Here is a 27,484-nt window from a genome sequence, read left to right as displayed (position 1 = left end):
CGCCATCTTCGATCCCAAGCGGAGGAGTTTGGTGTTCATGCTATAGATTACCTACAGGTTCCTTTAAGCACTTTAATACACAACTAGCTCAGAAATCATTAAGAGACCTAGAGAAGGAGAAAAATTACCCTCACACTCACCGGTAATAAGTGTTGACATGCAGCAAAAATCGATTGAGTGGAACCGAGATGGTGGCAGTAGCGATGGCTGGAGGGGGAAAGTCGTGGGAGCGGGAGGGGCGAGGGGACCGACTCCACTGGCTTGGGAACTAGGCTTTCTCATTCGAAGAGAGAAGAAGGTGCAGAAAGAGGCGAGCGGGGGTGGCGTAAGGAGAAGGGAGGTGAAGAGGGTAATTCTTCCCTCTGGAAGTCCAGGGAAAGGAGCTGAGGTGCGAGAAAGGGCCTCTCAATCGTTCCGAGTCTCCGCCCCCTGCCCGCACCGAAGAGTGACAACTCTTCCCAGACCTCGAATTTTTATTTCCTGCAGATTGATTATTCCCCTGAGGTAGAGTTCTACTTCAGAAAGTACACTAGGCCGAGATCCACCTCCGGTACCCAGTGCTCCCGTCAGTCTAGAACCAGCAGGGAACCCAAATCCTTCCAGTGGGTCTCATTAGCGCTTCAGCCCCCGTCCCCAATCCCCTCTCCCAGTCCCCGCCGTCCCTCCCCCGCCGCCCCTCCCCCACACGAGGTGGAGGCTTGGGGCCGCCGGGACCGCTGGGCCCCGCGTCTCCAGAAGCCAAAGTCCGCCCTTGGGGACCGTTTTCCTCTCCAGTGCTCTCAAGTGAACAACAAGGACGGAGGTGACCCTCGTCCAAAGGGCTTTTATCTGCCCCTCACTGACGCGTGATCTCTCCTCGGAGCTTAAAAAGAGTTTCGAGGCAGAGCTTTAAAAGGAAAGAAAAGTTAATGTGCTTTGAGCACTCATCTTAAATCGAGGACATTATCTGCGATCTCTTTAAATGGCAGCAGCAGAACAAAAACAGTGTCTGAACTCCAAAAGCGTCTAGGTAAAGTTTCAGTCAGATAAAAGAAACCTAAGCGCAAAAACCACAGGTTTTCTCTGTTCCAGAAAACCGGCGGCGACTTTTCGCTCCAGGTTCTGCAGGGTGGTGTTTGTCCTCGCCCACTTGGGGAGTAGGGGGCGGCTATGGCTAGGACAGCAAGACCCCAGAACTCTATTCTCCCCCACCAACGCCACGCCCCCTCCAGCGCCACAGTGATTAATTCTTTGGGACTAAGTAGTATTTGCTACTATTTGTTACGAAATCAAGTTCCACATTTAAAAAAAAAAAAAAGCCGAAAACCATCGACAATGGAAGAGCGAGTGTTTAAAGATCTTTTAAACACTCACACCGACCTCATTCCGCATTTAGATGTCAAAGGATGGGAGGAAGGGCCAGTGCTGTAATTCATCTTGATTTGCTTCATTGTCCCGTAGTTTGCAAACTATAATCCTGTATAATTTCAGGAACAAGCAGGTTTAGAATTAATGGGTCAATATTATTTAAAACAAAACACGGGGAGCATGACCTTTGCTTCAACTACATATTGCTCGACAAGACTCAGGAAACTCCACTCTAACCTCTCAACCCCTGGGCTCTTTGAGCAACTAAAGGGCTGTAGTTATTAGAAACTGTCTTTGTTTCTTTTAATGTCTCAAAAGGATTTGGAAATAGTAATGCAATATAACATGAAGAATCTCTCTACTTAAGCATGAAAGATAAACGTGGAGGCCTAAATATTTTGAACTGGAGGTGTTTCCTTATAAACTTATTATACATTCCTCTTGAGAAAATGAATATAAACTCTACATGCATGCATACACACATACTTCTTCAGAACAATTTACTGGAGGTGCAGGTTCCCCTCCCCGCCCCCCCTCCCAGAAGTAAATGAGTGTGGATCCAAGCTGGCAAACTTTCTAAAGTTCTTTCTCCTTTCTTCTGTCTCTCTTATATTATTTGCTACCGATAATGGAATCCTCTGGGTTTAAGCCAAAGGAAAATCTGGGAGACAAGACCAGGCTTTGCAGCCCTTTTTTTTTTTTTTTTCTGGGAGTGCCTTTTATTTTTCCTTTTCTGTTTCTTATGACTATAATTTTTTTCAACCAAATTTGACTAAGTACTGCTGCCTCGTATCCTCGTATCTTTAACTAGTCAGGCACAGCGAACTGCTTTGTTTAGGAGGCAGTGACTGAGAAACCCTGGCTAGGCGACAGAGGAGGGCAGAAAGAATCCAGACCAATTTGTATGCAGTATATTTTACTCCCATGAAATAAAACACATTTTTTTTCATATTTGCTGAAAAGTAAAACAATATTGTACGAAATGTTATACACAGGGTAGGTTGTACATAGCAGTTTCAGAAACATCATTGCATCCACCAGAGAAACTATTCTAAAACTGATATTCACACTTTTTTTAATAATAATAATATGTTAGAAACATACAGTGTGGTATTTAGTATATACATTCCTTTGCTCGCAAGCGAAAAATCCTAATCGCTTCTGTATAACATGCTTTATTTTAAAGCCTAACCTTTAAAAACACTGTTGTGATATTACTAACAACTGCTTTTTATAAAATTAATTTGACATTTCGATATATATACATCCTTTCAGTCATTTTAATGTTAACAATGCTAAACTTAAAAAATAACAAGCTTATAGTAATGTTAAAATGTCATTATCCAGTCAAACATTTGTGTGTGTCCTTGCAACTGTTGGAAATACTTTCAGTGAAAGATGTCAGACATTGAGGAAATTCCTTTGAAATCAAAGGAGCTCCCTTTTCAATTCAGTGGTTTCCTTTTCTCTATTTCTTCTTTCTCTCCCTTTCTTTAGTGCCCACGACCTTCCATCGTAATTCCCAGTCTTTCAAGGGCAGAGTTGCCCCGTTCGGCACGGTCCTAGAATCCCCGCGCTCTGGGCGCGGCTCACACCGGCCGGTCCACGGCGTACTGGCAAGCACTCAGGTTGGACGCCGGGTTCTGCACGCTGGCGTAGCCGAAGCTGGAGTGCTGCTTTGCTTTCAGTCTCAGGCTGGCCAGGCTCGAGTTACACGTGTCCCTATAAACGTATGGAGGAGTTGGCGGCGCGTAAGGACAGGCGGGCGTCGGCACCGCGGAATTCAGCGACGGGCTGCTCAGGTTGTTCAAGTTATTCAGGCTGTTGAGGCTGGAGCCCGGGACACCGGTCACTGCTGAGGGCACCATGCTGGACGACATGCTCATGGACGAGATGGAGTTGGGTGGGGAGAACATGCTTTGGGATGACAGGGGGTTGACGTTCATAGAGTTGAAGAAAGGGAAGCTCTTGGTGGACAGGGAGGCCGATGTGAGGCCCTTGGCGGCCCAGTTGTTGTACGAATAGCCCGGGTACATGTCATCGTAGGGCTGCATGAGCCCGTTGAACTGCGGCCCAAAGCCGTTCTTGCACAGCTCGGCCTGTTGGTTGCGCTCCCGCTTTCTCCATTTGGCCCGGCGATTCTTGAACCAAACCTGGGGGTGGAGGGCAGGGAGCAAACAGATGCCACAGATCGGATAAGTAAAACCTCGATCCCAGAGAGCACAAGCGGCCGCCTTCTCTTTGACACACCCCCTCGCCGCCGTTTTCCCCAGCTCCGCACCTCTGAACGCCCTAAGCCGGAGCCGGAGCCCACACGCAGTCACTAGCCCGGAGTCCAGACCGAACGAGGGAGGCCCGGAGGCTCCAGCCTGCAAGCTAAGTCTCTGAACCGCGCCACAAAGCCCAGTTCAACGTCTGGCGTCTGGCGTCCAGTGGCGGCTTTTCCCCTAAACTAGGCCTTCCTCAGGGTCCAAAAAACACTTATTGCAAAAACACAAAACAAACAAAAAAACGCAGGCTTCCGCCCCAACCCTTCTTCGGCCACCTTGCAAACTTGCTTCCATTCCAAAGCCACAGACTCAGTGTAGAGGCCTAGGGGCTGAGAGGGCACCAGAGCCGGCTCTCTATCCCACACAGCCCCTCCCTCCCCCCTCGGATCTCCACGGCCGCCTCTCACTCAGGAGAACACGCGCCCCCCTTTAACAAACGCCGGGCCGAGACCCCCTTCTTCGCCTAACAAAATAACCAAGTCAAAAACAAAAGGCCACCTCACCGACAGCTCATTAAACTCCACGAGGTGGGCGCGTAAATCTCCGGGAACCCCAAACAGGTCGCTCTGCAGCCTCCCCCTCCCTTCGCTTCCCGTCTTCTCACCCTCCGCCCATCCCAGACCAGGCTCGCGCGCCCCGCACTGCTCCCGCTGGGCCCAGGCCGGTTTTGCTGGCGGCCACCCAGCCTGGCCAGCCCCCACCCGCGTCCGGTGGCCCCGTCGCAACCTCGCTCTCAATCCACATTGGGCTCGCCCGTCGCTCCAGACGGCGGCTTTTGTGTATTGGAGCGAGGCCTGGCCCGAGATTTCCGAGCTGACACCGGTGATGTTTCACATTACACATCTCAGCCCGGCCCAGCCGCCTAATCCGCTTTTTCCCCCTTTTCCTTTTCATTCTTGATTTCCTTTTTAGCCCCTTTCCTCTCTGCACCCGACTGCTATATAAAGCACGTCTCACTCCCACTTGACTGGACCAGCCGCGGGCCTGGAGGAGGCAGCAGGAGGGAGTGAGAGCGCCCAGCGCGGCGGCAGCAGGGGACTTGGGGGAAGGGAGGACCGAAGAGAAGCCAGAGGGGTGGGGGTGGGGGTGCTTTTCCAAGGGATTCCACAGAACCCACAGACAGTGTTTTTATTTTAACTACTTGCCATTTCTACCCTAGGCCGTCTAAACTTTGCCCAGGCGAGAGCAGTACGTGCGAGGCCCGTTCCCCTGTCGCGCTGGAGAACTAATGGAAGACTGACCTTGCGCAAAACCACGTCGGCCGGCCGGAGCGTTAGCTCCGCGCAGTTAAACTCAAACCATTTCCGACATCATCCTGGCCCTTCTCCCATCAGCATACCTTAATGCCACCCAGGGTGCCTTCGTTTCTTCTGCTCTGGGAGTGCATTTTGGTCTTATTCTTTTCATCATTATTGTTATACAATGTTTTCTTCTGCTTTCTCTGCTGAGGCTCTATTTTTCTATCCAGAGCATTTTGTTTTGTGTTGTTTTTTACAGCAAAGCCTCTGAATCCTGCCATGTGTATTTTCTGCTTCCAGAAGCTAACAATTTTGGAGTTTTCCACCAACCAGCATAAACCAGGATGTTGCTACTGGGTAGATGTTAAGTTCATTTTTGCTAATCCATAAAGTACAGATCTGCTACAAAGGTAAGCCTTTTCTTTGATAAAACTATTATAACTGGGAGGACGGGTGTAACAATCTGAGAAAAGATAAATAAACAAACCCGAAAAGTCTTTTTGTTTGTACTAGCAGAATAGTAGTTGTATATTAAAATGACTTCCGAAGACCGCAAAACCAGGGGATAGGGTGCGGGAGAGACCTGAATGGCCGAAGAACGACAAAAGACCTTGCAAGGAGGGTGAGACGAGAAAAGGCCGCGGCCAGGCCGGGCGCGAAAGTTTCCTAGGGTGGGACACCCCTTGCGTGTTTCTGGCCGATTTTCCTCGTTAAAGGCCTACAGGTTAGAGTCTGTTTTCGGTTCATGGCCTGAAAGGGATTTTACTAGCGCTCGGTTGGCGACTGCAAGCCGGGAACACAATGCCTTGTGCAGGGGAATGCCGCGCGGCCCAGTTTGGGAGGGCACTGGGTGGCGGGGTTGTGAGCCGGTGCCGCTCCAGGTCCCTGCGCCCGTCTGCGGCCGGCCTCGGAAGGGGGAGCTGTAACCTCGCGATTGGCGGCGCCGTGAGGCCTTCTGCCTTTGCAAAGGCACCCCACCCGCGCCCTCAGGGGCGGCGCTGCCTTTCGCCCTCCCTCCCCGTCTACACTGCCTGCAACTCTACAACGCGCTCCCGCCTAGCCCTCTTAGGCTCCGCGCAGGCTCCTACCCGGACTCGGGCCTCCGTGAGGTTGGTCCACACGGCGATTTCTTCGCGCGTGGACATGTCCGGGTAGCGGTTCCTCTGGAAAGTGGCCTCTAGTTCCTGCAGCTGCTGGCTGGTGAAGTGAGTCCGCTGCCGCCGCTGCCGCTTCTTCTTGGACGGGTCGTCGGCACCCACGTCCTCATTCTTTCCCTGCTGGCTCTTATCTTTCTCTGAAAACGAAACACACAAAGGTTCCCATCAGTATATCCACTGGCAACGCGGGAATTCCGACTGGACCCGGCGACACTAGCTGGAAAGAGCTGGGTGGCCGGCGGGGAGGAGTGTGTGAGCGGCGACTAGCACGGCGCGGAGCGCTGCGTCTGGGGGGGTGCAGACGTGGGTGTGGGTGTGCGCGCCCCATCTCCTCCCCTCCCCTGGCGCCGCACGTTTTATTTACATGTTTATCTCCCTGGGACGGCGGCGCATTCATTTTTATAGCCTGTGCTTTCAAGCGCAGTCAAACGCCTCTGCAGACACACCAAATCTCCCGGGACACCCACCCGTGCACATTGTACAGACCCCTCTCGAAGAAAGTTGAGCTTTCGATGCGGTTTCGGAAGGCTAGGAAAGTAGACTTTGGGATTCGGTCAGGCACCCAAGTTCCTCCGCCCTTTAGAAAGACCTCTTTTTTTCTTCTGAGACATAGTTTCAGAAATACTTTTCTAACAAGCGGAGCTTCTTGGGAGCCGAAAGCCGAGAGGAGAATAGGACCCGGGTGGGAGATGAGGAGCGGCCTCTGAACATTCTCGGACGGAGATGCTGGGATTTTTGTGACCCAATAAACAGAAGGGAGGCCGGGATCCGAATAGGGAGGCGGCGGGACGGCCCGCGCCGTTCGCGCCACTCCAGCCGGGCGGTGGAGGTAGAGCGAAAGGGACGGAAGTTCTTCGAGAAGCAGGCTGAACGACCACTCCCACCACGCCTCCCCAAGCCGGCTCTGACTTCCTTACGGGCGAGAAGGGTCCAGCGATGCGGGGCGGCTGGGCGGGGGGTACCACGGGGCCGCGCAGCGCCTTACCTGCGGCCTCGGGGCTGGAGGTGTCAGAGATGGTGTGCACCTCCAGCCTGTGCTTGGAGGAGTCCAGAGCGCGGGTCTGACCTGGAGCTAAGACCGAAGCCATAGCCAGCGGCTGGGGATGGTGACAGGAGGAGGACGAGGAGGCGGCCACCAGCTTGGTCCCTGCTGCTCCGTGCTCTAAGTGCAGCGGGCCTTTCATGCAGTTCATGGACGAAGGAGCGCGCCGCCCTACGAGTCCTGGGCCGCCGCCGCGTTGCGCTCTAGGCGCGGAGGTTCTCCGTGGTGGCAGCTGCGGGCAGAGCCAGGGAACACAACCACCCCCGCCGAGTCCTCCAGCCGAGCCGCCCCGTCTCCTTCGGAAGGCTCAAGTGAAAGGGTCCGGCAGCCGAAAATCAACGGGCAAATGCAGCCATTCAGATGCGGGCAGGAGGGCACAGCTCTGAGCGTCTTTGGGGAGCAGGCTTGAAAACTCCAAAGCGAAACGAGAGTGGGCAAAGACCCCTTTCTTCCCGTTCTCCCTCCCCCAAGTACCCCTCCAATAAGGAACGCTAACGCCGAGCGCGCTCTGCCCGCCCCCCGCGCGCAGCCCTGACAGCGGAGTGTCAAGAGTGACAGGGACAGGTAGCTGATATTGGATCCCCGTCACGGCGTCGGCGGCGGCGCGGGCCCCGGGTCGCACCCTCCGCAGCGCTCACACGCACACCGCCCAGGGGTTGTCGAGCTCGAGCCCGGCCTCGCCGCAACTCAGCTCCCGGCAACCGGGCCAGCGACGGACCGGCTCCGCGGCTCCGCGCTTCTCTGTTGGCCTAACATCTTAAAACCAGAGGCGGGCTTCCTGGTGCCGAGACGTCACTTGGCCAAGGCCCTCCCCAACTCTCCCGCCTCTGCCTCCTCCCAGACGCCTCGCAGGGCCGGAGTGACGTGGCTCCTCACCAATCAGGAGGCCCAGGGCCGCGGCGGAGGGACAGTACCGCCAGCACCTATCAGCTGTGCGGGGCCGAGCCAATACTTCGCTGAGCCCACTGAGTCTACACCCGCAGGCTCCAGCCGGGCCAAAGACTATCGGTTTTTTGTTTGGGCGGGGAGGTGGAAAGGATGAAGCTGGGAATAAAAGGCTTCGGTGAAAGAGCAGAAAGGTCGAGGGCTGGAAGGTATATGGATCAACAAGGCACCCCCCCCCCCCATCTTTTTGTGCCTCACTACATCCATTTCCAATCCAGAGGTGTTTTTCTCCCCCTGTATTGAAAGGAGACATGCTACTTAAAACCAGAAACATTAAAAACACCAACAAATCACCTCTCCAATTTTCCAAACAGCCTGTCAGGTGAATGCTGCGCTAATCTGAAGAAGCGTTATTTTAATTGCAAGAAAAGACAGAGCCCTGAGAAGCCAGGCTAATAAATTAGAAATCGAGAAGCAAATGGACCCGTCAAAAGAAAATTACCTTGACTTTAAACGAACAACTGTTTGGTGGTTCACTCTGGATTTATACAAGAATAAAAAGTCGCCTCAGATCACGTTCTCCGTAATGCTTATTAGTCCCCAGACAGAAAACACACAATAGAATAGAAACCCTAGCCCAGCATTTTCAAAATGCTGAAAGCTTATCCATTCTACTTAACGTTGATTAAGACACATATCCTAGATCTTTCAAATTCCTTGTACACTGTATTAAGCTCGTCCTAACCGAAGAGAGGCTAGCTTTAAATTCGACTCTCTTGTTTACTTTATTATCAATCAGGTTGAAATCCATAAAGCTTGTAGAATCAACAGCCTTGAGCTAATTATATATAAAATATGCTTTAATGAGTTTCCATACAATTAAGAATGTTGCCAAATAACTGATTTCAAGGATAATTTTAAAGTCATTTTCTTTTCCTAGGAAGCTCAAGGCTGTCTTAAATTGTTAAAATCCAAGCAGGCAGAGTCAGTAGGCTATGAACTAAGGGCAAAAGCTTAGGAGAACATTCAGCTGGGAAAAGCAAAGCCTTATTCATTTATACAAAACAAAGCGGGGGAGGGGGAACACCTTTGGGGACATTTAACTCTTTACAGCACTATTCCCAAAGAAGTTTAATTTCCAAAGAAAATGAAAAAAGAAATCTAAACATATTTAAAATAATTTTTGAAAGCCCTTTGTCCTCCAGCTTAGGTCAGCTGGAGAGCACAAACTAATCTCCCCTGGGTTCTGCACTGGCGATTGCTTTATTGTGGAGTTAGTGTTATCATCTCTGACTGTGTATTTGTTTGACATTACAGTCAATGATTTGCAACAAGAGTATGAGGTATCTTCAGAAAACTCCCCCCTTGTCCTTGTTCACAAGATTGTGAAACTTATTCAGTCTGGGACAGAGTGGATGAAACAGACTACAAAAATGTTTGCAACCTATGTGTCTCTCCTTTACCCTGCCCACCACGCCCCTCCAACTCTATCTGCAACTCCTCTCCCATTTTAAACGTGCTTGAGAGCAGTCGGAGTAACCAGAAGAGAGTTATTCTTTAGTTTCTCCTCACAAGTATCAACCCTCTTTAAGAAGAATTTAGCTACGACGGGAAACTTTCTTCATAGTAAACTTTAAATCAGCATTTCTGGTTTTAACCTTTTATCCTAGTTCACCCCATTCCAGGCATACACACACCTGCTCAGAGAACACATTCCCATGTGACATGTCTTCATTAGTGGAGGCTCATACATCCAGCTATATTAGGTCCTGCAATCTTATCGCTAAATTATACGTATTACACCAGCAGTCTGTTGGTAAAGAAGGTTAAATTAATTTACATTCTGTTCATTATCTGGTGCTTAAATGACGCATTTTATCCCTGAGATTTGGAAGAGAATCTCCTCAGACCCCACAGCGTTTCACCGAAGACAATGCTCTTACATTTGTAGTGGTTTTTAATCTGATAAGACTCTAATTTGCTTAAGTCTTTTAAATAAGGGTTTTAGATGTTTCCAGCCATTTTCTTATTGAATTTCCTCTAATTCCCCCAAGATCATAAAGTATATGTGTCAAGTAAATATTTCCTCCCATTGTACTGCCAGCCGATGACCTATAAGTCAATATGAATCTGGCTCTTTTCTACCCAGCGTGTTTACTAATCATATTCCAGTTTTGTCTTTTAAACCTCAGCAGAGCTGCAATCTCCACAGTACCACACCCCAAAGCCTCATTTCATGAAGGAGCGCTAACACATTAAAGGATGATTCTCCATCATAGCAAACATGCAGTTTTTTGGTCAAAGCTCAGAATGTTCTTCAAAACTCCTTACTTGAGAGAGCTGAGGAGCTCCATGGAACCATATGGATTTTTTGCCCATCTCTTATTAAACACGCAAAATTTTGGTCTGAGCTTGGGTGGCACTGCTTGACTAATAGACTTTTCATCAGGACAAATACATATTATGAAGGACCTAAACCAACCTCCAAAGTGACTGAAAAACCCAAGGCAAGTGACAGCTTCTCATAGTGCCAATACGTGGGAGATACTGAAAGTGCCAGTGATCTTCAGACTGCCTAAAAGCCTTAGGAGACAAGGAATCCAAAATTGTGTCAACTCATTCATTGCGAAGTCACGTGGAGAATAGCGACCATTATCTGGAGCACTCTGGTTAGAGTAAAAACACAATCATATATATGTATACCTATCGATCTATAGATATACACATATGTGCTATCGCGCCCCGCCCCCCACCTCAGCTCTCTAAACTACTGAACCAGTGTTTCTTTCCATTTTTCAGCCAGAGTTTCAACTCTCTCCTAATCAACGAATCACTTCATAAACTCTTGAATTTGGATAACACATTTCCCAGGCCCACTGAAGTTTACTCCATGGGTGGTAGGAGTAAACCGACAAGAAAAGTCTAGGTGAGGGGAAAGCAAGTGTATAGTCGGGAACCACTACATTTCAATGAAAATCGTGATTGTGGAGGGCAATCTTGGGGGATTTAGTTTACAAAAACTGTGTGAGTACACAGGTACAGGCAATATAGATAAGGAAGAAGTTGGAAGGGAAAAAAATCTTGTGTATTTTGGTTCAGCACTTCTCTCTCTCTCATACACACACACACACACACACACACACACACACACACACACACACCCCTTCTTTGACTGGTTCTAGAAATTTTCAATCCCATGAAACTCAGTGGGTAGCGGGAGATGCTGCACAGCATGTGCAGGGCGAGCACAGGAAGCCCAGTGCAGGTTAGGGTTTTCAAGTCCGAAGACACAAGGTATCATCTCAATTGGGTTTTCTTGCTTATTCTTTCAAAGGACGCTTGAGGAAGGAAATGTGTGACTTGGGGCTAGCTGATATTTGCCACCGATTACCAGTCTTAAGGTCTTATTTAATTTCACACTCTTTGGTGTTAGTTGCGCAAAGCCCCTCTGGCCATCGCGGTGAGACTGGTTGGGCTGCGCCGCCCTACTCTCAGTCGCGGAGGTCGGGGTAAGGACTGGCGTCCTATCAAGTGATCCACAGCTTTTGGGGAAAAAATGTGTCCTCAAAGCTCACCTGGAAGATGGCTCAATTAGAGGACTCCCTGTGTTGTCGGGCTATAGAGGAGTGGGAGCCTTGCCTGGTTCAGGCCAGCTCAAAGACGAGGCCCGCCCGGATTCCGCTCAGAGCCACGTGACAGGCTGAGTGTGCACACGGTGGTGTAAGGCGCAGAGGTCAGATGGAGACCTTGCACTCGGCCCAAGAAGTGGCCTTTCCTCCCCTCCTTCCTCTTCCTGACTTTTCTCTGCACACAAATGAAGCTGGAAAGTGTCCCCTCTCTACTTCCACCCTCAGCCCTGGCCAAAACCTAGAAATTAAAGGCTTTACTGTGGCTTTTTTTTTTCTCCTGAAACCTCATTCCTTAAATGGAATAAAAAGTGCTAGTTTGTTAAAAAAAAAAAAAAAAGTAGCTTCTTTTTGCATCAGAACTCTGTGGACGCACTGTGCAAATGGTCCCTATTTCTGTCCCCACATATTCAACAACTTGAGGTTTGGTATGACTAGATAAGAGAGTTCGGGTGGCAGGGGGAAAGGTACCCCCACACCCACCAGGGAAAAGGGGATCAAGGGATTAGAGAAGCCGGGAGCAGGGGGCTGCTGAAATTACTAAACTCAAATGCTATAAAAGCCTTTTTGCGTTAATGTTAGTGCTACAGGTTTATTTGGCGCTCATTTTATCTTGCAACACAACTAGTCATGGAAAAGTAAAATGAAGAGAATGGTACACATGTTTGTTGGGGGGAGAGAGCGATGGGAATAAGATAAATATCAGTATATCAATATCCAGGTCCAGAGAGGTGGCAGGGAACTAACTGAAGTCACTTAAAAAAACAAAACAACAATTGGATTAAAGCGCTCCTCACTCCTCTCTCCTTCTCCTTTCTTTATTTCTTCCTCTCCATATCGCGTTCGTCATCTCCCTTTTCTATTTCTCTTGCTCTCCCTTCTTTCTGTCTTCCCTCTCCCAGACATGCTGGTAGCTAACATTCAGCATTAGTTGTCATGGTGACCATAAATCACATAAATCCAAAAATACCCACCTATAATCTGAGATGAAGCTTTTATTTCCCTAGCGAAATAATATTTTAAAAGCTGTCAGCTGACAAAAAAAGGAACCTAGCTCATTGTAGTAACCCAAGTAATATATTACTTCTAAAGGTTTAAATTAAAATGTCAGCCTGTTAAAAACATGCCGGGAGAATCTTGGGCACCCTTTATGTCAGATCCTCACAATGAAGTTGACTCCATCACTCCTGATCACTCTTTAACACATAAACACAATTTTTCCTGCGCTCTCTCCTTCTATTAATTTATTCCCTCCCCTCCCAACTACCTTAGTCCTCACAGACTCTCTGCCTTGGGCTGTAAAAAAAAGGAGTCCCCAGTAGGACCAGGAAGGCTTTGTCTGAGCCTTTTGAGGAACTTGTATGTTGGTCTTGCTATCAGTCACTTCCTAAAATGAAAGATAAAAACTTTGAGGGAAAAGGGTGCAGTTCAGGACCACAATGAAGGTGACTTTCTAGGGGAGTTGAGAAGAAAGAAACGCAGAGAGCAGGACTGGTTGCGGGAAAGACGGAACAGTGGAGAGACTGAGCTGGGCAGGCCAGGCTTTGTGGTGAAGTCTAGCCCAGGAAAGGTATGGTATAGTCTTCCACTCCTGCCTTTTTCTTCTCAGAGGAAACTTTCCCATTCGGGGACTCTGGTGGTGGTGGGGCGCGGCGGTGGTGGGTGGCGGCCACAGTTGGGCCTTTTGTCTTCTACCTTGGGCTTGTTGTCTTTTGCCTATCTTTGGATTACAGGGTATTCGCATAGATGAAGAGCCATTAATTACCCATTCAGTCAATATTAGGAAGACCACAAAGCTTTTTACATAGGATTAAGAAGACATCAGATTGTTCCATTAGTATATTCCTGCTCACGAATAAGCTTTCGTTATACATTTCCTTTTCCCCCGAGCCGCTCTAACAACTGCTGCATATATTAACAGCGGGCGGTGCGGAGGAACAGCCCCACCAGCCTCACCAAACTTTGAGCGCGCACCCAGTCAGTAGCGAGGAACGCGACCTGTAAAGCCTGCCTCTGCCGGGCGGGGATCCGCAGGGATTGACTATCCTGGGACAACTGTTCCAAGTCCCCTGGTGAGGGTTGAGACACCAAAACCCCGCAAAACGGAGAGGCAGTTTCCGCCAATAAACTGATTTGGCGGGGTAATTGAAAAGAAAACAGAAATCTCCCCTCCCTACCCCGCTCCCCTTTCTCGTTGCTTCTTGTTTCACACCTCACGTGCCTTGGCAGGCCCCCGTCCCTGTCCCCGCGCCGCACTGCGAGTCCCCTACCCATCCACACACCCCTCTCTTTCTGACAGCGCTCAGGCCCCGAGCGCCGCCCCGCGCACCACGGTTCTGCGTTTTGCTGCCAAAGGTCTGGGCTGCTGTCGCTGGTGTCCTTGTTAGCATTAAAGTAGCTTCATAACGGCGGAGGGAACCAGGATTGTTTGTTTTCAGGGGGTACTTAGGGACCCACGTACTATGTGCTTGGCAAACATTTGCCGATTGAATGAACGAGGGGTCCGCTGCCACCGAAGCGGTGGGGTTATCCCGGGTCCTCTGAAGGAGACGGACGCCGAGCTGCTGCCCTGTGAGAGGGTGTGTGTCACGGCTAGGGCTCCGCACAGGGCCTTGGAGTCCTTTTCTCAAGGGAACGAAATTTTCGCACACTGAGACCTACCTGGGCGGAACACTTTCAGCCTAGTCATTTTGCCAAAGCTATTTAAAAATTTATGGCGTCGCTAAGGGAGGCCGGGCAAAGGTATCCGCACGGGGTCTGGTCGCGAGGCCAGGGGCCAGGACCAAGGGGCGGCAGCTCCGATTGATTTCAGCCCGGAATACAGAGCCACTGCCTCCAAACTTTAAGGTTACTGACACGGGAAGATCAGCTCATTTCCTTCTTGAAGGTCAAGCTCACCTTTCGAGTTCACGAGGAGGCTCCTTTAGAGACACTTAAAACAAGGAAAACCCAAGGACTTCTGCTGTAGGAAGACGTTCTCAGGGATCTCCGTTCCTTACTTCTTGGGGGTGGGGGGAGTACTGATCAACTTGCCAACTCTAACCGGTCCACCTGTCATGCCTAGCCACTCCGCTCGCCACCTCCTCTCTTAAAGCCCAGCCTTAGGGTCTCCAGCTGACCTCATGCTCCCTACTTTTTTGCAGTTCTAGCCAGGCTGTGTGCCACTCGGAGGAGTACCAAGGGGACCCGGGCTCGAAGGGAAGGAATGCAGGGCCAGGGCCTCCCAGAAGTTCACCCAGCTTATTCAGAACACGTTTTCAGTCTTCCATGAGGACATGGGGTTGTGGTGGGGAGCCGAGGGGAGTGCCGATAATAGAATACCCTGGCCCTTTTTGGAAATCACGGGTCATTGTAAACATTTATTTTTTTCTTTTCAAAAGCAAAGAACTTTTACAATGGAGAAAATCTGTTTCTTTTTTCTTTCTTTTTTTTTCAAAAGCAGGCTATGGCCAGGAGTTTGCTTATTACATAAGTTAAATTTACTTATATTCGGTAAAGTGAACGCTGGCAACCTTCCTGAAGAGGGTGTTATAACTTTTCTCATTCATTTTGTGTGTGTGTGTGTGTGTGTGTGTGTGTGTGTGTGTGTGGCATTTTGATCTACCAGAGTTCTAAAAGCCAATAAAAATCAAGATTTTCAGCATTTCTTCCTATCATATGCCTCTCCTTAATGGCATTAAACATGTTTGGGCAGCAATTTTCTTCTTTGACCCAAAAGGTAGAAAAGAGATCATTGGCAGTGTAGAGGAAGAGCCCTTTCATGTGCAGTAAAATAATCTGGGCCCGAAAGTAATGTTTTTTTTTTTCCTAGTTCTTTATTTATTATCGAAAGCGGACGAATGTCCAGGAGCACCTGCCAGCACTGTGACAAAAGCCCACAGGGCTCACCGGCTCGCGGGCTTCTTCCCCACCTCGGAGGCCCCCATCACACCCCAGGCCCTGTCTCCTTAGCTCACATGGAGGCCACCTGTCCTCAGAAACCATTCCTGGTGTCAAAAGAACCCTGGGTGAGGGTGGGGATAGGAGGAGAAATTTTGTGTCTCTCCAGTTCATATCCCAGCGAAATGTGTTAGCCTCGGCTGGGCGGCAGCCAGTCCACCCAGTGCGAAGTCAGACTGTGGAGAGCACCCCTAGTCTGGCTGGAGCCAGGGCTGAACCCACACAAAGCATTTTCCCCGGGAGTCTTCGCTGCTCTTGATTTTTAACCATATCCCAAACATACCCCGGTCTAATAATTTATTTTTACGACCGATTATCAAACAGAAGAAGAATTTAACACAATCTTAATGACAGAAATCACCCAACGTTATCTCTGCATGGCCCCATTTAACCCCATGGGGTTAATCCCGGACAAGTGAGCATTTAACTGGCCCAGCAGGAGGACTCCCGATATTGTGCAATGTCGAGGCCAGTCTACTCCGGACCACTTTAGACGTTTTATTTCAACAAGTGATGTTTTTCTCTCAGATTCACTGAGAAGCCCGAGTGCAGGGCTTTTGTTTTCTTCTTAGTAATATAGTTTGTTTATTTGGCGAGGGTGCCAATTCGCCCCCCTCCGGCACCCATTACATTTGTATCCTTACTCTTTAATCCGGAAAGAGGTGGTTAGAGGCCGGGGGCCGAGGGTCCGTGGGGGGTGAAGGTGCTTTATCGTCTCACATTATCAAAGGTCAACAACCTCCTAAGGCTAGGCACTTATTTATTAAGGAGCCTGGAAAACCCGGAGAATAGAGGAACAGTAAGTTTGAATTTTTCATGGATTCCAAGGGAAAGCTTGACTCCTCATCCGACACACACACACACACACACACACACACACACACACACACACACCCCTAAAGAACAAGTTTCAATTCAACAAAGACTTGTGCAACGGGTTGGAGACGTTTTAACTTTTACACAAGCCTGCAGACTATGAGCAGCAATGTCCCTTGACTCATCCAGAGTGAAACCAACCAAACAAAGACACCACCAAAACCCGAGGCCCTGCAACCAGCACAACAGGTAGGTTCGCGTCCACTGGGGCACACACTCCATTCCATCCTTGGCTACTGCGCACAAGTCGCTGCCCTCTGGCTCTACGGGCTATTGTCAGCCCCTCCATCACCCCGGCCACGCGAATCTTCGCCAACACAACCCTCGAGTGCTCGCCTCCCGCGGTAAACTCTGCACCCACAAACCTGGGCGGGGCACGGCTGAGAGCTGCCGGGGACGTGGTGGGCCCTTAGTGGTGCTGCACGCAGTGGGACGTGGCGAGCAACAGAGGTCGCTGTTGGACCACTTTTCCATGCCAGCTAGAGGCACCGAGGTGGGTTGGGGTGTGAGTAGATTAGGCTACTTGGAAAGAGCGAGAAAAAGCCAGTAGGAGAGGTGTGGGGTCTCAGGAGTGCAGTATGATCTGGGGAAAGGAATTAACGTCCCTGGGACGGCTGCTTCCCATCCCACCCAGAGGCCAAGTGTTTAAGTTCAAAGAGCAGGACTGCCCGTCTGGCGAGCTCGCCTGCGTGCGCCTCACGAGGCCCAGAGGCCCAGAGGCGGGTGCCCAGCGCACGGCCTGCACTTCGCTCCCGGCCTTACCATTGGCGCCAGGATGCTGCCGCGGGAAGAGCTTGCTGCTGGCCGCCTCTTTCCGGCTCTCGGGAGAGTCCGTGAACTCGACCTTTTTGATTTCGGAGTCTTTGGAGAAGAGGCATTCAACGGCCGCCGGCTGCACGCCTGGGCGGCGCGCACCCGCCCCACGTGCGGGGAGAGAGAGGCCCCCGGCCGCGGCGGAAAGCAGCGGGCATGGGAGGGGGCGGGGAGAGATGAGGGAAGACGGAGGAGAAAGAGGGACAAAGAGCAAAGATCCAGTTAGAAGGAAAAGCGGAGGGCACTCCGTCTCGCCTATTTTCTGGCCACCCGGCGCAGGGTGCGTCCTCTCTCCGCGCCACCCCGGCTGTCAGCGGCTCCGGAAAGGGAAGAGCAGGCCGGGGGCTTCGGGACGCGGCGAGCGTCTCCCTCCTTATCCACAACCCTACCATAGGAGAGGCTGCTGGCCCGCGGGCCCTTATTTCCTTCCTGCCCTGGCCAGCCCCTCGAAGAAGCGCCCCATGCCACGGTCTCACTGCGGGGCCGATGCCCCTTCGCCGCCCTCGCGTGGCGCAATCTCCCGTCGGGGGACCGGGAAGGACAAGCAATCTTACCTAATTGCACACACGCCGACACTAGTTTGCGGCAGTTGGTCTCCATTCCCCGTTGTCTGCAAAACAGAAGAGAAGAACGGCTGTGAGAAGCGGCGGTCCGCGGGCGCGCAGGGCTCAAAGGAGGCTCCCTGGGGGTCCCGCAACTTCGACATTCGCTAGTAAGCGTCTGCTCTGTGCTAGATTCTCGGACCTGACAACCACTGGCTGCCTGACTTCATCCCCACCCTGCCCCCGCCCGGGTGTGTGTCGGGGGATCTCTCTTCAGAGTCGCAGCGAATGGGCCCAAGGGTTTTTGGCCTGTAAAGCTACCGCGTTCTGGGCACCTGGGCTGTGTGAATCTACTCACAAGGTGTCTGTCAGGGGTTAAGAGCCCGTCTGAACACCAGGGCAACCTTAACAGAAATAATTTGGGTGGCGGGTGGAGAGGCCTTTTCTATTGGAAAGCTGTGTGCGAAGGCCACCATTCAGCATAGTGCTCGTCGGTTAGTTGGAACTCAGTAAACATTTGTAGAATGTCAGGGTCAATTTGTTCTTGTCCTAAACAGCAGTTGCCCTCAATTTTCTGTAATTCTGAACCGAACAGGGCTCTAAGGCTCTCTGCCTAGGGGTCTCCAGCAACGAGCCGGCTTTGGGCCTCTCATCCATCAGGAAGCCACTTTTCCATATTTAGCCACACTTCTCCCTGGAGATACTCAATCGGCCATTTAGGCCATTTATTCACCGTAAAGTATGATTTAAGATCGCAGACAAGGGAAACGGTGTGGCCTGAGTGAGACTAAGGGGAGCGGGGCGAACGTCCCCAGAGGGTGTACTGCCCGCCAAGGACGGAGAAATAGCTTTGAGAGAGCGACTCCCCCATTCTCCCCCCCCCCCTTCTCCTCCCAGGCAAACGAAACCTTTTTCAAATTTTCAACCACAACGTAGCGAGCCAAGCGTTTAACGCGCTCCCCCTTCTCCGCCACGGGCGACCCAGGAGAAGTGGGTGGTGAGGGGCTCTGTCGGGGTGGGTAGAAGAGCTGCTTTAAAGACAGAAGAAATGAAAGAAAGCCCTGGGCTCCCCAGGCCCGTTCGATCTCGGCGCCTGCCTTACTCCACGTAACGAGGGTACGCTGGCGGCAGGAAAGCCCACTGCGCTCGGGTCCAGGGCTGAGGGTGGGCCCGGGCGTTGCCAGGTTGGCGGAAGGGCAGAGGTGGGCAGGTAGCTGCGGGTCTGCCTCTGGCCTGAGTCGAATTTCCCTGCTCCTTGGCCTCTCCTAAAAGAAACCGGACCTGGGACCTCTGACCAAGGTCGCTGGCTAGAGTAGAGGCTGCCCCGAGCAGTGGCGTGGGGATCCAGGGCTGGGGACCGCCAAACATTTCTCCCACCCTCTCGTGAGGGCGCGGGTGGGGGCTTTGCCGATGCTTGCGGGCTCGGGGGCCCAGAAGTAGCAGTTTGGCGGCTCCAGATTTAGTGATTCTGCAGTAAAATCACAGGATTAGTCCCTGATTGAGATGTCTGTTCGTGAGATATTACAAAATTCATTATCACAGCTTTCTACTAACTCGATATGAAGTAACACAGATGGGATTTTATTAGTCCAGACTTCAAATGTTTACTTATGATAATTTCAGGGGAAATTTGCATGTCATCATCATTTTGATAATCTTTTTTTTTTTTTTTTTTAAATGTCTGAACTGGCTGCATTATTAGCGGATAGCCAGAGCATTGCAGATGGTAACTGCAAATATATATTTTTTACTTTTTTAAAAAATAATGAAATATACAAAAGAAAAAGATCGGGTCACTTGGTGTAAAGTCAGTCAATTATTACACATTCTCTCCCACTCCAAAGCTTCAGTTCTGAAGACCAAACAAAGTAATACAAAACAAATCTTCAAGAACTCTGCTCTAAGGATTGAAAAGAAGGTCAAGGCATGTTCCTTAGCTTACTCCTAGTGTCCTTGTGACTTGGGGATTTATTTAGCAGTCAAAATGAGCCCTGAGACCTGCATTTTTTTCTTTTTTTCTTTATATAATGACCAGGCCTACTAGATGAATAGGGTCTAAATAACTAGGGAAGATAATTAAAAAAAATTTTAAACTTTCCAATTCCTGTCTGCTGATCCTTAAACTTGCCCTGTCAAGACAAGTCTTACAAGACAAATTTGGCTGCAGGATTTAGGGACTGGCTTTGGTGGATCATTTCACAGATTAAGATGTGCAACTTTTCCTGATGGAAATTTCTCACCCAAAAGTTCATGTCCTGCTTGGAATGTATATGCCAGGCAATTTTTCTCTGGCCAACTTGAGTTTTTTATTGTGAGCATGCTAAAAGCACTATACAGCTAATGGAGCATATTGAACCACAGTGGCCAAGGTAGGCAGGCAAGCTATAAGAAATAAAACAATTTGCTTAAAAATAATTTCTGATGGTTGTCATAAAAAATGCAGAAAAAATATACTAACGATAATTCCAAATCCTTTCACATTTCTCCCCCTCTCTTTCGCTTTGATACCCTATAACAAAATCTTCAATGGAAATTTTAAAAATAAACAGCACAAGGACATATGTTTTAAATGAACTAAATTGGTGAGATTAGCCAGTAAATTAATTTGCAGTGGGTAATCATTTAAGGAAATTAAAATACTGCATAACACAGTCTTGTATTTTACCAGTTTAAGCTTTCTTCTAAACCAATTAATATTGATGCTTTAGGAACACTTGAAGACAAACATACTCAAGTTGAGGAACAATGCACCTGAATAATTTAAGTGTAGTTTTGCTGAGATTAAGTAAAACATTCTACAATGAAGTAACCATTTAATTTTTAGGGCAAGTTTGACTATTGAAACCTTGGATGATAATTTTATGTTACATCAACAAAAACTCCCCATCTATTTTGCTTAACTGCTTTGTTTCCTTGGCTTAATTGGTATTTGAATTTTAGATGAATTTTCTTCAAAACGGTATTAAAGTCATCTTTAATTCTTATTAATGGCTTTTAAAATTCCAGGTAATCTCTAAATTAGGTTAATTGATCATAAAATATTTTAGAATGTATGAATTCCCATGTTACTTTAATTCATAATAGTAAAAGATTTTTTCCATTTAGTTTAGTAAGACATAATACTTTCACAAAATAGAGTAAAAATCAGACTAACCTATGATGGTTTGATTTATAAATTGCTTAGAAAAGTAAAGTCATTAATTGAAATAAAAAGATTTAGAACCATTTTCTTTTTTTCTTACTGGACAGTTGGAAAATAACCCTCTCCTCAGCACCCATTTAAAATGTATCTCTTGAAGTGCAAGGCTGGCGTTGACTGGTGATCAATTTAAAGGATTTATAATCCGAAGTAATTGTGTGAGCATGGCATCCAGTCCTGGCTCCCAGGTAATTCGTTTGGGCCTGAGAGGTCACTAACTGCCAGTTAAGATGGAATCTTTTTTCCAATTGGTAACAATGGGAAGGGGGCTAATCTTCCAGTAGCTGAAACTTTGTACCCGGCCCTTTATCTTGAGAATGCTAATCCTCAGCCTAAGGATCTGTCCCTGCAGGGTTGGCACCGAGATTTAAGGGAAGGTACCTCCTTTTAAATGCCAGCCATGGTCTCACTTCCCACTAGACTTCAGCGCCCCATAGATCGTTAGTGTCTGTGACTGGGGACGAAAGGAACATGGCTTTGCAAGATTTGTTTGCCAACTGCGTTACCTCGAGGGGCAGTGGTGTTAGGGAGGAGGGAGGCAGCCCCGAGAGCTACAAATCACCTACAATGAAGATTCTCCAAAGTGGAACAAATTTCCAAATTCGCATTATCTCACATCCCTGCAGGACAGACGGCCTCCACTTACCGGCTACCGGGAGAGAGCTGTTGTCTCCGTGTCCCACCGCTTCCCGGGGAGATTTCCAGTGAGTCAGGCGCGGGCTTGACCGCAAGCCCCCGAAAGCCGGGCTAAGAGGATTGCGGGGCTCCCGAGAGTGCCAAGTTCCGAGGGAGTCCACCGGGGCGCGGGGGCCTCCGGAATCTAGCCGTCACTGGCAGTTTCTTTCTGCGCCGCTCCAGCTTTCTCGCTCGGTCTCGCACTCTCTCTCTCCTCCCTCGCTCTCATCCCTCTCTCTTCCCTCTGCTCCGATTCCGTGTGGGGAGTGACGTGACGTCAGCAGAGATTCCACCAAACTCCAGTGCACAGTGGCGGGCGGGCCGGCGGGCGGCCGAGCCGGGCTGCGCGGCGGGCGAGTAGGAGCCAGCACAGCGCTCGGGCGAGCGCGGGGGGAGAGAGCAGGGGCGCGGAGAAACGAGGCAGGGGAGGGAGGTGGATGCTGGCGGGCCAAGGAGTTGGGAGCCCGAGAAAGAGGCCGGGAGAGCGTAGGAAGGAGAAGGAACCTGGCAGGGCGCTTAGACAGGAGCAGACGAGCAGCAGGCGCACACACACCCACTGTGGAAAGAGCACAAGCAGGGAGGATGGGCGGGAGGAGGAGAAAAGGGAATCTGCGCCAAACTGGGAGCTCGAAGAAATCAGAGGGGGAGGGCCAGGGCGTCGGGGAGACAGAAAGGTACTCCTGGGAAGCAAACCGGGACGGATAGGGTGGGGGAAGGGACAAGGAGAGTGGCCCAAGACATGGAACAAAGGACCGTGTGCATGGGATTGCTTGGGACCAGGCGTGCGGGGTGTGAGTTTGAGTGTGCCTGTGTGTGACCTTCTTTCAGGCCTGCGTGGTTGAAGGACGAGGTCAAATAAACGAGGGATTGCGGGGCCTGGGGGTGGGGAGTGAAGGCCGGACAGGAGGCTGGAGTTAAGGTGGGCGGGGTGGGGATCAGATAGGACGACAGGAGAAATCTGGAAAAGTGGGTGAACGGGGACAACCAGGGACGAGTGAGCGAGACTAGTCAACCGGGGAAGGCCGGGAAGCTTGGCCCAGCACCGAGGGCCGGGACACAGTAGCCTGAGGTCAAGGCGAGGGACCAGGCACGCGGCACCCAGGGTCCGCGCGCAGGTGGGCAGGGCCGAGTACTGACCAGTGTCCACGAAGGGATTTCTCTGGACAAGGCTCGGGCGCTTATAGAGTTTAGAATTTCCTCTGCTGTACCTACACTCAGCAAGTTCACTCCAGGTCACGGATATCTCATTTTTTAAAATGACGAGGTTAAGGTTCCTGGCGCGCGCAGTATTAAATTGCACGGGACGGCGGTGGGGGTGGGCAAGGAAGCTCCCCTTAAATCCGCATTTGCTTCTAAAATTCGAAGAACATGTGAAGTTAGAGGGGCTATTTTACCCTAAAAGTGTGACTTACTTCTAAACTCTGATTTTCCAATTTTTTTGACTGGAGAAAGGGCATGTGTTTTGGTAGCAAGCAGGATTATGCTCTGTCCTGCCTTTGGGTGGAAGAACTATAAATAAGATTTGCCTGGATGACCAGGTGCGAAGGCTTCTGCCAGGCATATTGGACAAAGTTCATTCAATCTCAAGGGCGTCCTGTTAATGTATGTTTTTGGAAAGTGTCAGAAAACGGCCATAGCTTTTGGTTGGGCTTTCTCCCCAATATTAATTCCTGCATAGAAGCAAAACTCGGCCAGCCCTGTCATTAAGGAGCCCTCCCTTTTGACCCTCAATGGAGAATGAAGTTCCCCCTAAAAGTTACATTGCTCTTCCTAAATCAACATACCAATTCTCACAATTTTAGGACAATATAATGACTCATTGGACTAATGTGAGTGAAATATGTACATTAAGAAGGCCTGGTGTTTAAAATAACCCAGGTCACCACATAGGTGTGGGGCTTTCCTTGCATTTGGGGGCAGTCTGGAACATGTTATATATTTTCTTGAATTACTCCGTGTTTTTAATTCATTTGAGTTAGCAGTAAAAACAGGCAAACAAACTTGCCCAATTTGTTTTGAGTGCTAAATCCCTTCACTTTGAAATAGCTAACAGTCGACAGATGGACTCATTTTGTGGAAAGGGTTAGCCTCTTCACCACGAAGAAAACTGAGGAGAAATCTACATTTTAAAGCCATTTCTAACCTCCACATAACATCCGTGAAAACTCAAACTTTCTCTCTTTACTGGGTGAAGAGTCAAGGCAGTTTTATTTAAGGGAAGAGAAATGAGAGGAAAATGCACACGAGCTGCTTTTATTTTTATTTCCCCTCTGTCTCTGGGAATTTTTATTTCTCGTTTCTGAAATCTTGTTGAGGCAAGAAAATCAAATTTAATCAACAAGTCCTACAACTGAAATCTCAAGTCAGGACGTACCAGCAAACGTAGTGCAAGAGAGACCTTTTCATCTTTGCCTGTCGAGGATTTCTCCCACTCCCGAATTAATGTCCTCCCCAATTTTCTCCTTCATTTTATAGAGATAAAGAGACGCTGATAACAGAACGGACTCGCCTTCAATTGGTGGCGAGGATGGGAAATCTCACGGAAAGGTGGGAAAAGAGCGAGAAAATCAGAGACAGGAGGATTCAGAGACCCGGGGAGACGAGGGAGAGAGGAAAGGGCTGCGCTGGGGAGACGCGCCGATCTGCGCGTGCAGCCCCCTCCGTCTCTGGATTCAGAGGTTTGCACACAAGGGCTAGGATGAAGGGGATCCAGGAAGCTCACATCCCCTCGCCTCCATTCTGTCTGGAGTCTCGCCCGCCAGGGGCTGGTTAACCCCAGTCGGGCCGTCACAGACACCGCGCTGAGCTTTTGGGTCCTCGCCTCGCCTCGCCCAGCGCCAGTGCAGCTGAAGTGAGCAGCTGGTGGGAAATGCAAATGGCTCCTGGAGAAATAGCAGATACAGAATGATTCTCATTCCCTCCTCGAGTGTGTGGAAGGAGCCGGACATACGTTTCACGCTCCTAATCCTTCTTTTACATTTTTAGTCATACTCCTATTAAACAACTAATTAATGCCCAGAACCACCGGGGAATACATTAGGCATGCAGCGGAGAGGCAGGGTGCTGGGGGGGGGGGGGCTACAAATCACCCGGCTGATGTAAGACGTGGATTTCAGGTTTTTCCTTGTCTGAGCAGAACTGGGAGAATGGGCCTTGGTGATTGTATTTAGATTTCGATTACTCCAAATTAGAAGGGGGTGGAGGGAGTGTCTAAGCAAAGCAAGCCCTTTCTGCCCTGCAGATGTAAACAAGATTGCAGCATCAAAGGTACCAGCTCCTCAAGGGCCAGGTCGCCTGGACTGGGAGCAGGGGTGGGGAGATGCTGACCTTATGTATCTGTGAATTTCAAAGATGTTACCATTCGACATAAACAACTTGGGTCGGATCTCCTGGTAATCCTTGATGAGACTCGGTGAACTAGAATACCTTAAAAAGATTTCCGCAGATATATACATCCTTTTCACTTACATAAAATTTTGCACTGTGTCTAGAGATAATAACTTTCCAGTAAACCAGTGCACTGGACCATTCCCCCTAGCTGTTTCTTCTGTCTTTTCAGCTATATGATTTAATGTGTGGGGGACACAGGGAATTAAACATAGCTCCCCCCCATCCCCTAAAAATCAGCCCAGGAGGAGCGGTACTGGCTCAATGGGGTTCGAGAATTTTTAGTGAGATTCTGAATCATACTCCTCCCTCTAATATTTTGAAGCAAGTGACAGAACTATTAGAACAATATTGTGAAGCTCAGGGAGAACAAAATTTTCTAAATCAAGCGGGGCAAGACCTAGGACAAACATTGGGTCCTCCTGGCCAGCTCCCTCTCGCCCAGGAGTCAGGATTCGGGAAAGGTACAGTATTATTTTCAAGCCGGCGTGATGGGCTACGTGCTGCCATTTACTTTCTTCATTCTGGATTATGATCTCAACCCTGGCAGGCAATTTCCCCGGCTCCTTATCTGACAACAAGCGAGTATGTAAATACCAACGGCTAGAGATGTTTAACTGCTTCAAACATTATTGATTTGTTGGCTATTCTAAATTTTCTCCCCGGTCCAGATCTTGTTTCCAAATTTTCTGTCTGGGAGGTTTAATTCGCACCTCCGATGCTACAATACAATAATTGTTTTTTTTTTTTTTAAAGGCATTTAAGATGAACCAATTGATTTGCATATAAATTAAAATCACTATGTGTTGCCTATTCTGGTATCTTATAATCATTTCGAAATTAGTACTTAACCACTTGAGCTAAAAGAATATATAAATGTCTGTATTGACTTACTAATGAATTACCTAATTAAAACATCCCGGGGATGTTGGGCTCCTGAAAGATTGTTAAATCAAGACATATTAGGGAGGGATGAGTCTTGGAAGGGTAATAGGCCAATGCCTGGAACTCAGAACCGAGTTTGGGTGATCCTGAGCTTCAATTTTGGAGAACTGGTCCTTCTCTGTTGTTAATGATTTTGTGCTTGTTTGTAAATAAACGAGTGGAAGGAGCGCTGCGGTGGCCGCGGTCGCTCAGGCCCTTTGCTCTGGCAGAGACCTTCCAGCTCTAACCCCGAAGCGCTAAATTCTGGAGCAGCTGGGCCTGCGGGGAGGTGTGTGGCCGCGGCGGCCTGGCCAGTCTTCTTGTCTTCGGCTGCCTCGCGGGTTGGATGGGCGAGCGGCGATCGCGCGGTCTCCGCACGTTCTGAGAGCTGGAACTGGAGCCGACATTTAATAGATATGCTAACTGAGCACTTACCTTCGTCCTGAGAATAGGAATAAAAGGTAGCTCTTCTTAAGAGAGGCGGTGCAAAGGCACGCTAGGAGTTCAGAAAAGGCTGGCTGCGGGAAATCTGTAGCCTGGGGGCTCGCCAACATCCCCTTTCATTTCAAGCACTTATTGATTTGCTGTTGTCATCTTTGGCGACCCAGAAGGACACTTGAAAGAATTTCTGATAGGGCTCTGATCTGAGAAAGGAGGTGACCTGCCTAGGCTCTCACCAAATTTTTAATTACCGCATCAACTGCTTTTCTATTTATTTTTTTATTTTTTTTTTATCCTCCTCCACCCCACCTCCTTCCCCCATTGCAATTGAGTTTGTTTATTCTTAACTTATAAATTATTCAGAAACTTCCTTACCTCTCATTGGCTTCCCTTTTGCAGAGGTTTCCTGTAGGAATCCCTCACCCCTTCCCCTGGATCAACCTTATGTTGATCCCTCTGACCTTTGGCACATCTGGGCCTTCCGAAATCTCTCATTCTTTTTAGATTTGAGGATGCAAGGCCCCACCCTTTCCACTATGTACACACACTCAGAGATGTGAAGACCTACACGAACTACCCTCAAACTCAGGGGATCTTACAGATGTATCTTGAAATCTAAAATGCCTGCCTGATTTTTAACTTGGAGAGCCTTCTCCCTTGCCCATGCCTTTCTCAAAACAGTTGGAGCATGTGTGCAAATGTGCCTACAATGTCTCCAGCTTCATTCTTTACCAAACTGTAAGTAGAGAACTAAGGCAATGTATGGGTATACAGAATGCATCAGGAATCAATCCCCAGGTTCTGGATTTCTCAGTGAACTCTGGCTGTCATCTACAATGAGTCATTCCAATCAGGAGGCACACAGGAACCTGCACTGTGGGACAACAGGCACAGCAAAAACATTTCAGGGTTATTTCATTGAATGCAAATTATATTTCTGAGCTCTGTTTGTATCCATCTAGTTTTAGTATATACAGGATTAGACAGGAAAAATGTGACAACACAGTTATTGTTATTGGAGAGGAGAAATACCTTGGGCTCATCAGTGAAAAAAAAGATGCCCAAAAGTCTACAACTTTCAGTGGTTTAACTTGATTTATAATAGTGGGGATGAATCAGACAC

At 49.2% G+C, this 27,484-nt stretch overlaps 1 protein-coding gene across 3 annotated transcripts; it reads right to left on the bottom strand.

The window, feature by feature from the left end:
- Positions 1-2,246: 2,246 nt before the first annotated feature.
- PITX2 (paired like homeodomain 2) lies at positions 2,247-26,936 on the bottom strand. Of its 3 annotated transcripts, XM_016140818.2 has the most exons (6): positions 26,737-26,936; positions 21,581-22,961; positions 17,748-17,803; positions 17,143-17,280; positions 5,944-6,149; positions 2,247-3,500 (listed from the first exon to the last, which is right to left on the bottom strand). In XM_016140818.2, the coding sequence occupies exons 3-6, from the start codon at positions 17,791-17,793 to the stop codon at positions 2,937-2,939; spliced, it is 954 nt and encodes a 317-aa protein (XP_015996304.1). In that variant the 5' UTR covers positions 17,794-17,803; positions 21,581-22,961; positions 26,737-26,936; the 3' UTR covers positions 2,247-2,936. The 3 variants fall into 3 exon arrangements, with proteins under 3 accessions (XP_015996304.1, XP_015996308.1, XP_015996303.1); XM_016140822.2 differs by lacking the exon at positions 17,143-17,280; XM_016140817.2 differs by lacking the exons at positions 17,143-17,280; positions 17,748-17,803; positions 21,581-22,961; positions 26,737-26,936 and adding an exon at positions 6,998-7,812.
- Positions 26,937-27,484: the final 548 nt, after the last annotated feature.

The sequence above is a fragment of the Rousettus aegyptiacus genome, unplaced genomic scaffold (genome assembly GCF_014176215.1).
Source record: "Rousettus aegyptiacus isolate mRouAeg1 unplaced genomic scaffold, mRouAeg1.p scaffold_m13_p_10, whole genome shotgun sequence".
Lineage (NCBI taxonomy): Eukaryota > Metazoa > Chordata > Mammalia > Chiroptera > Pteropodidae > Rousettus > Rousettus aegyptiacus.
The sequence above is the reverse complement of the archived record's forward strand: the minus strand, read 5'-3'. Positions and strand labels throughout refer to the sequence as shown.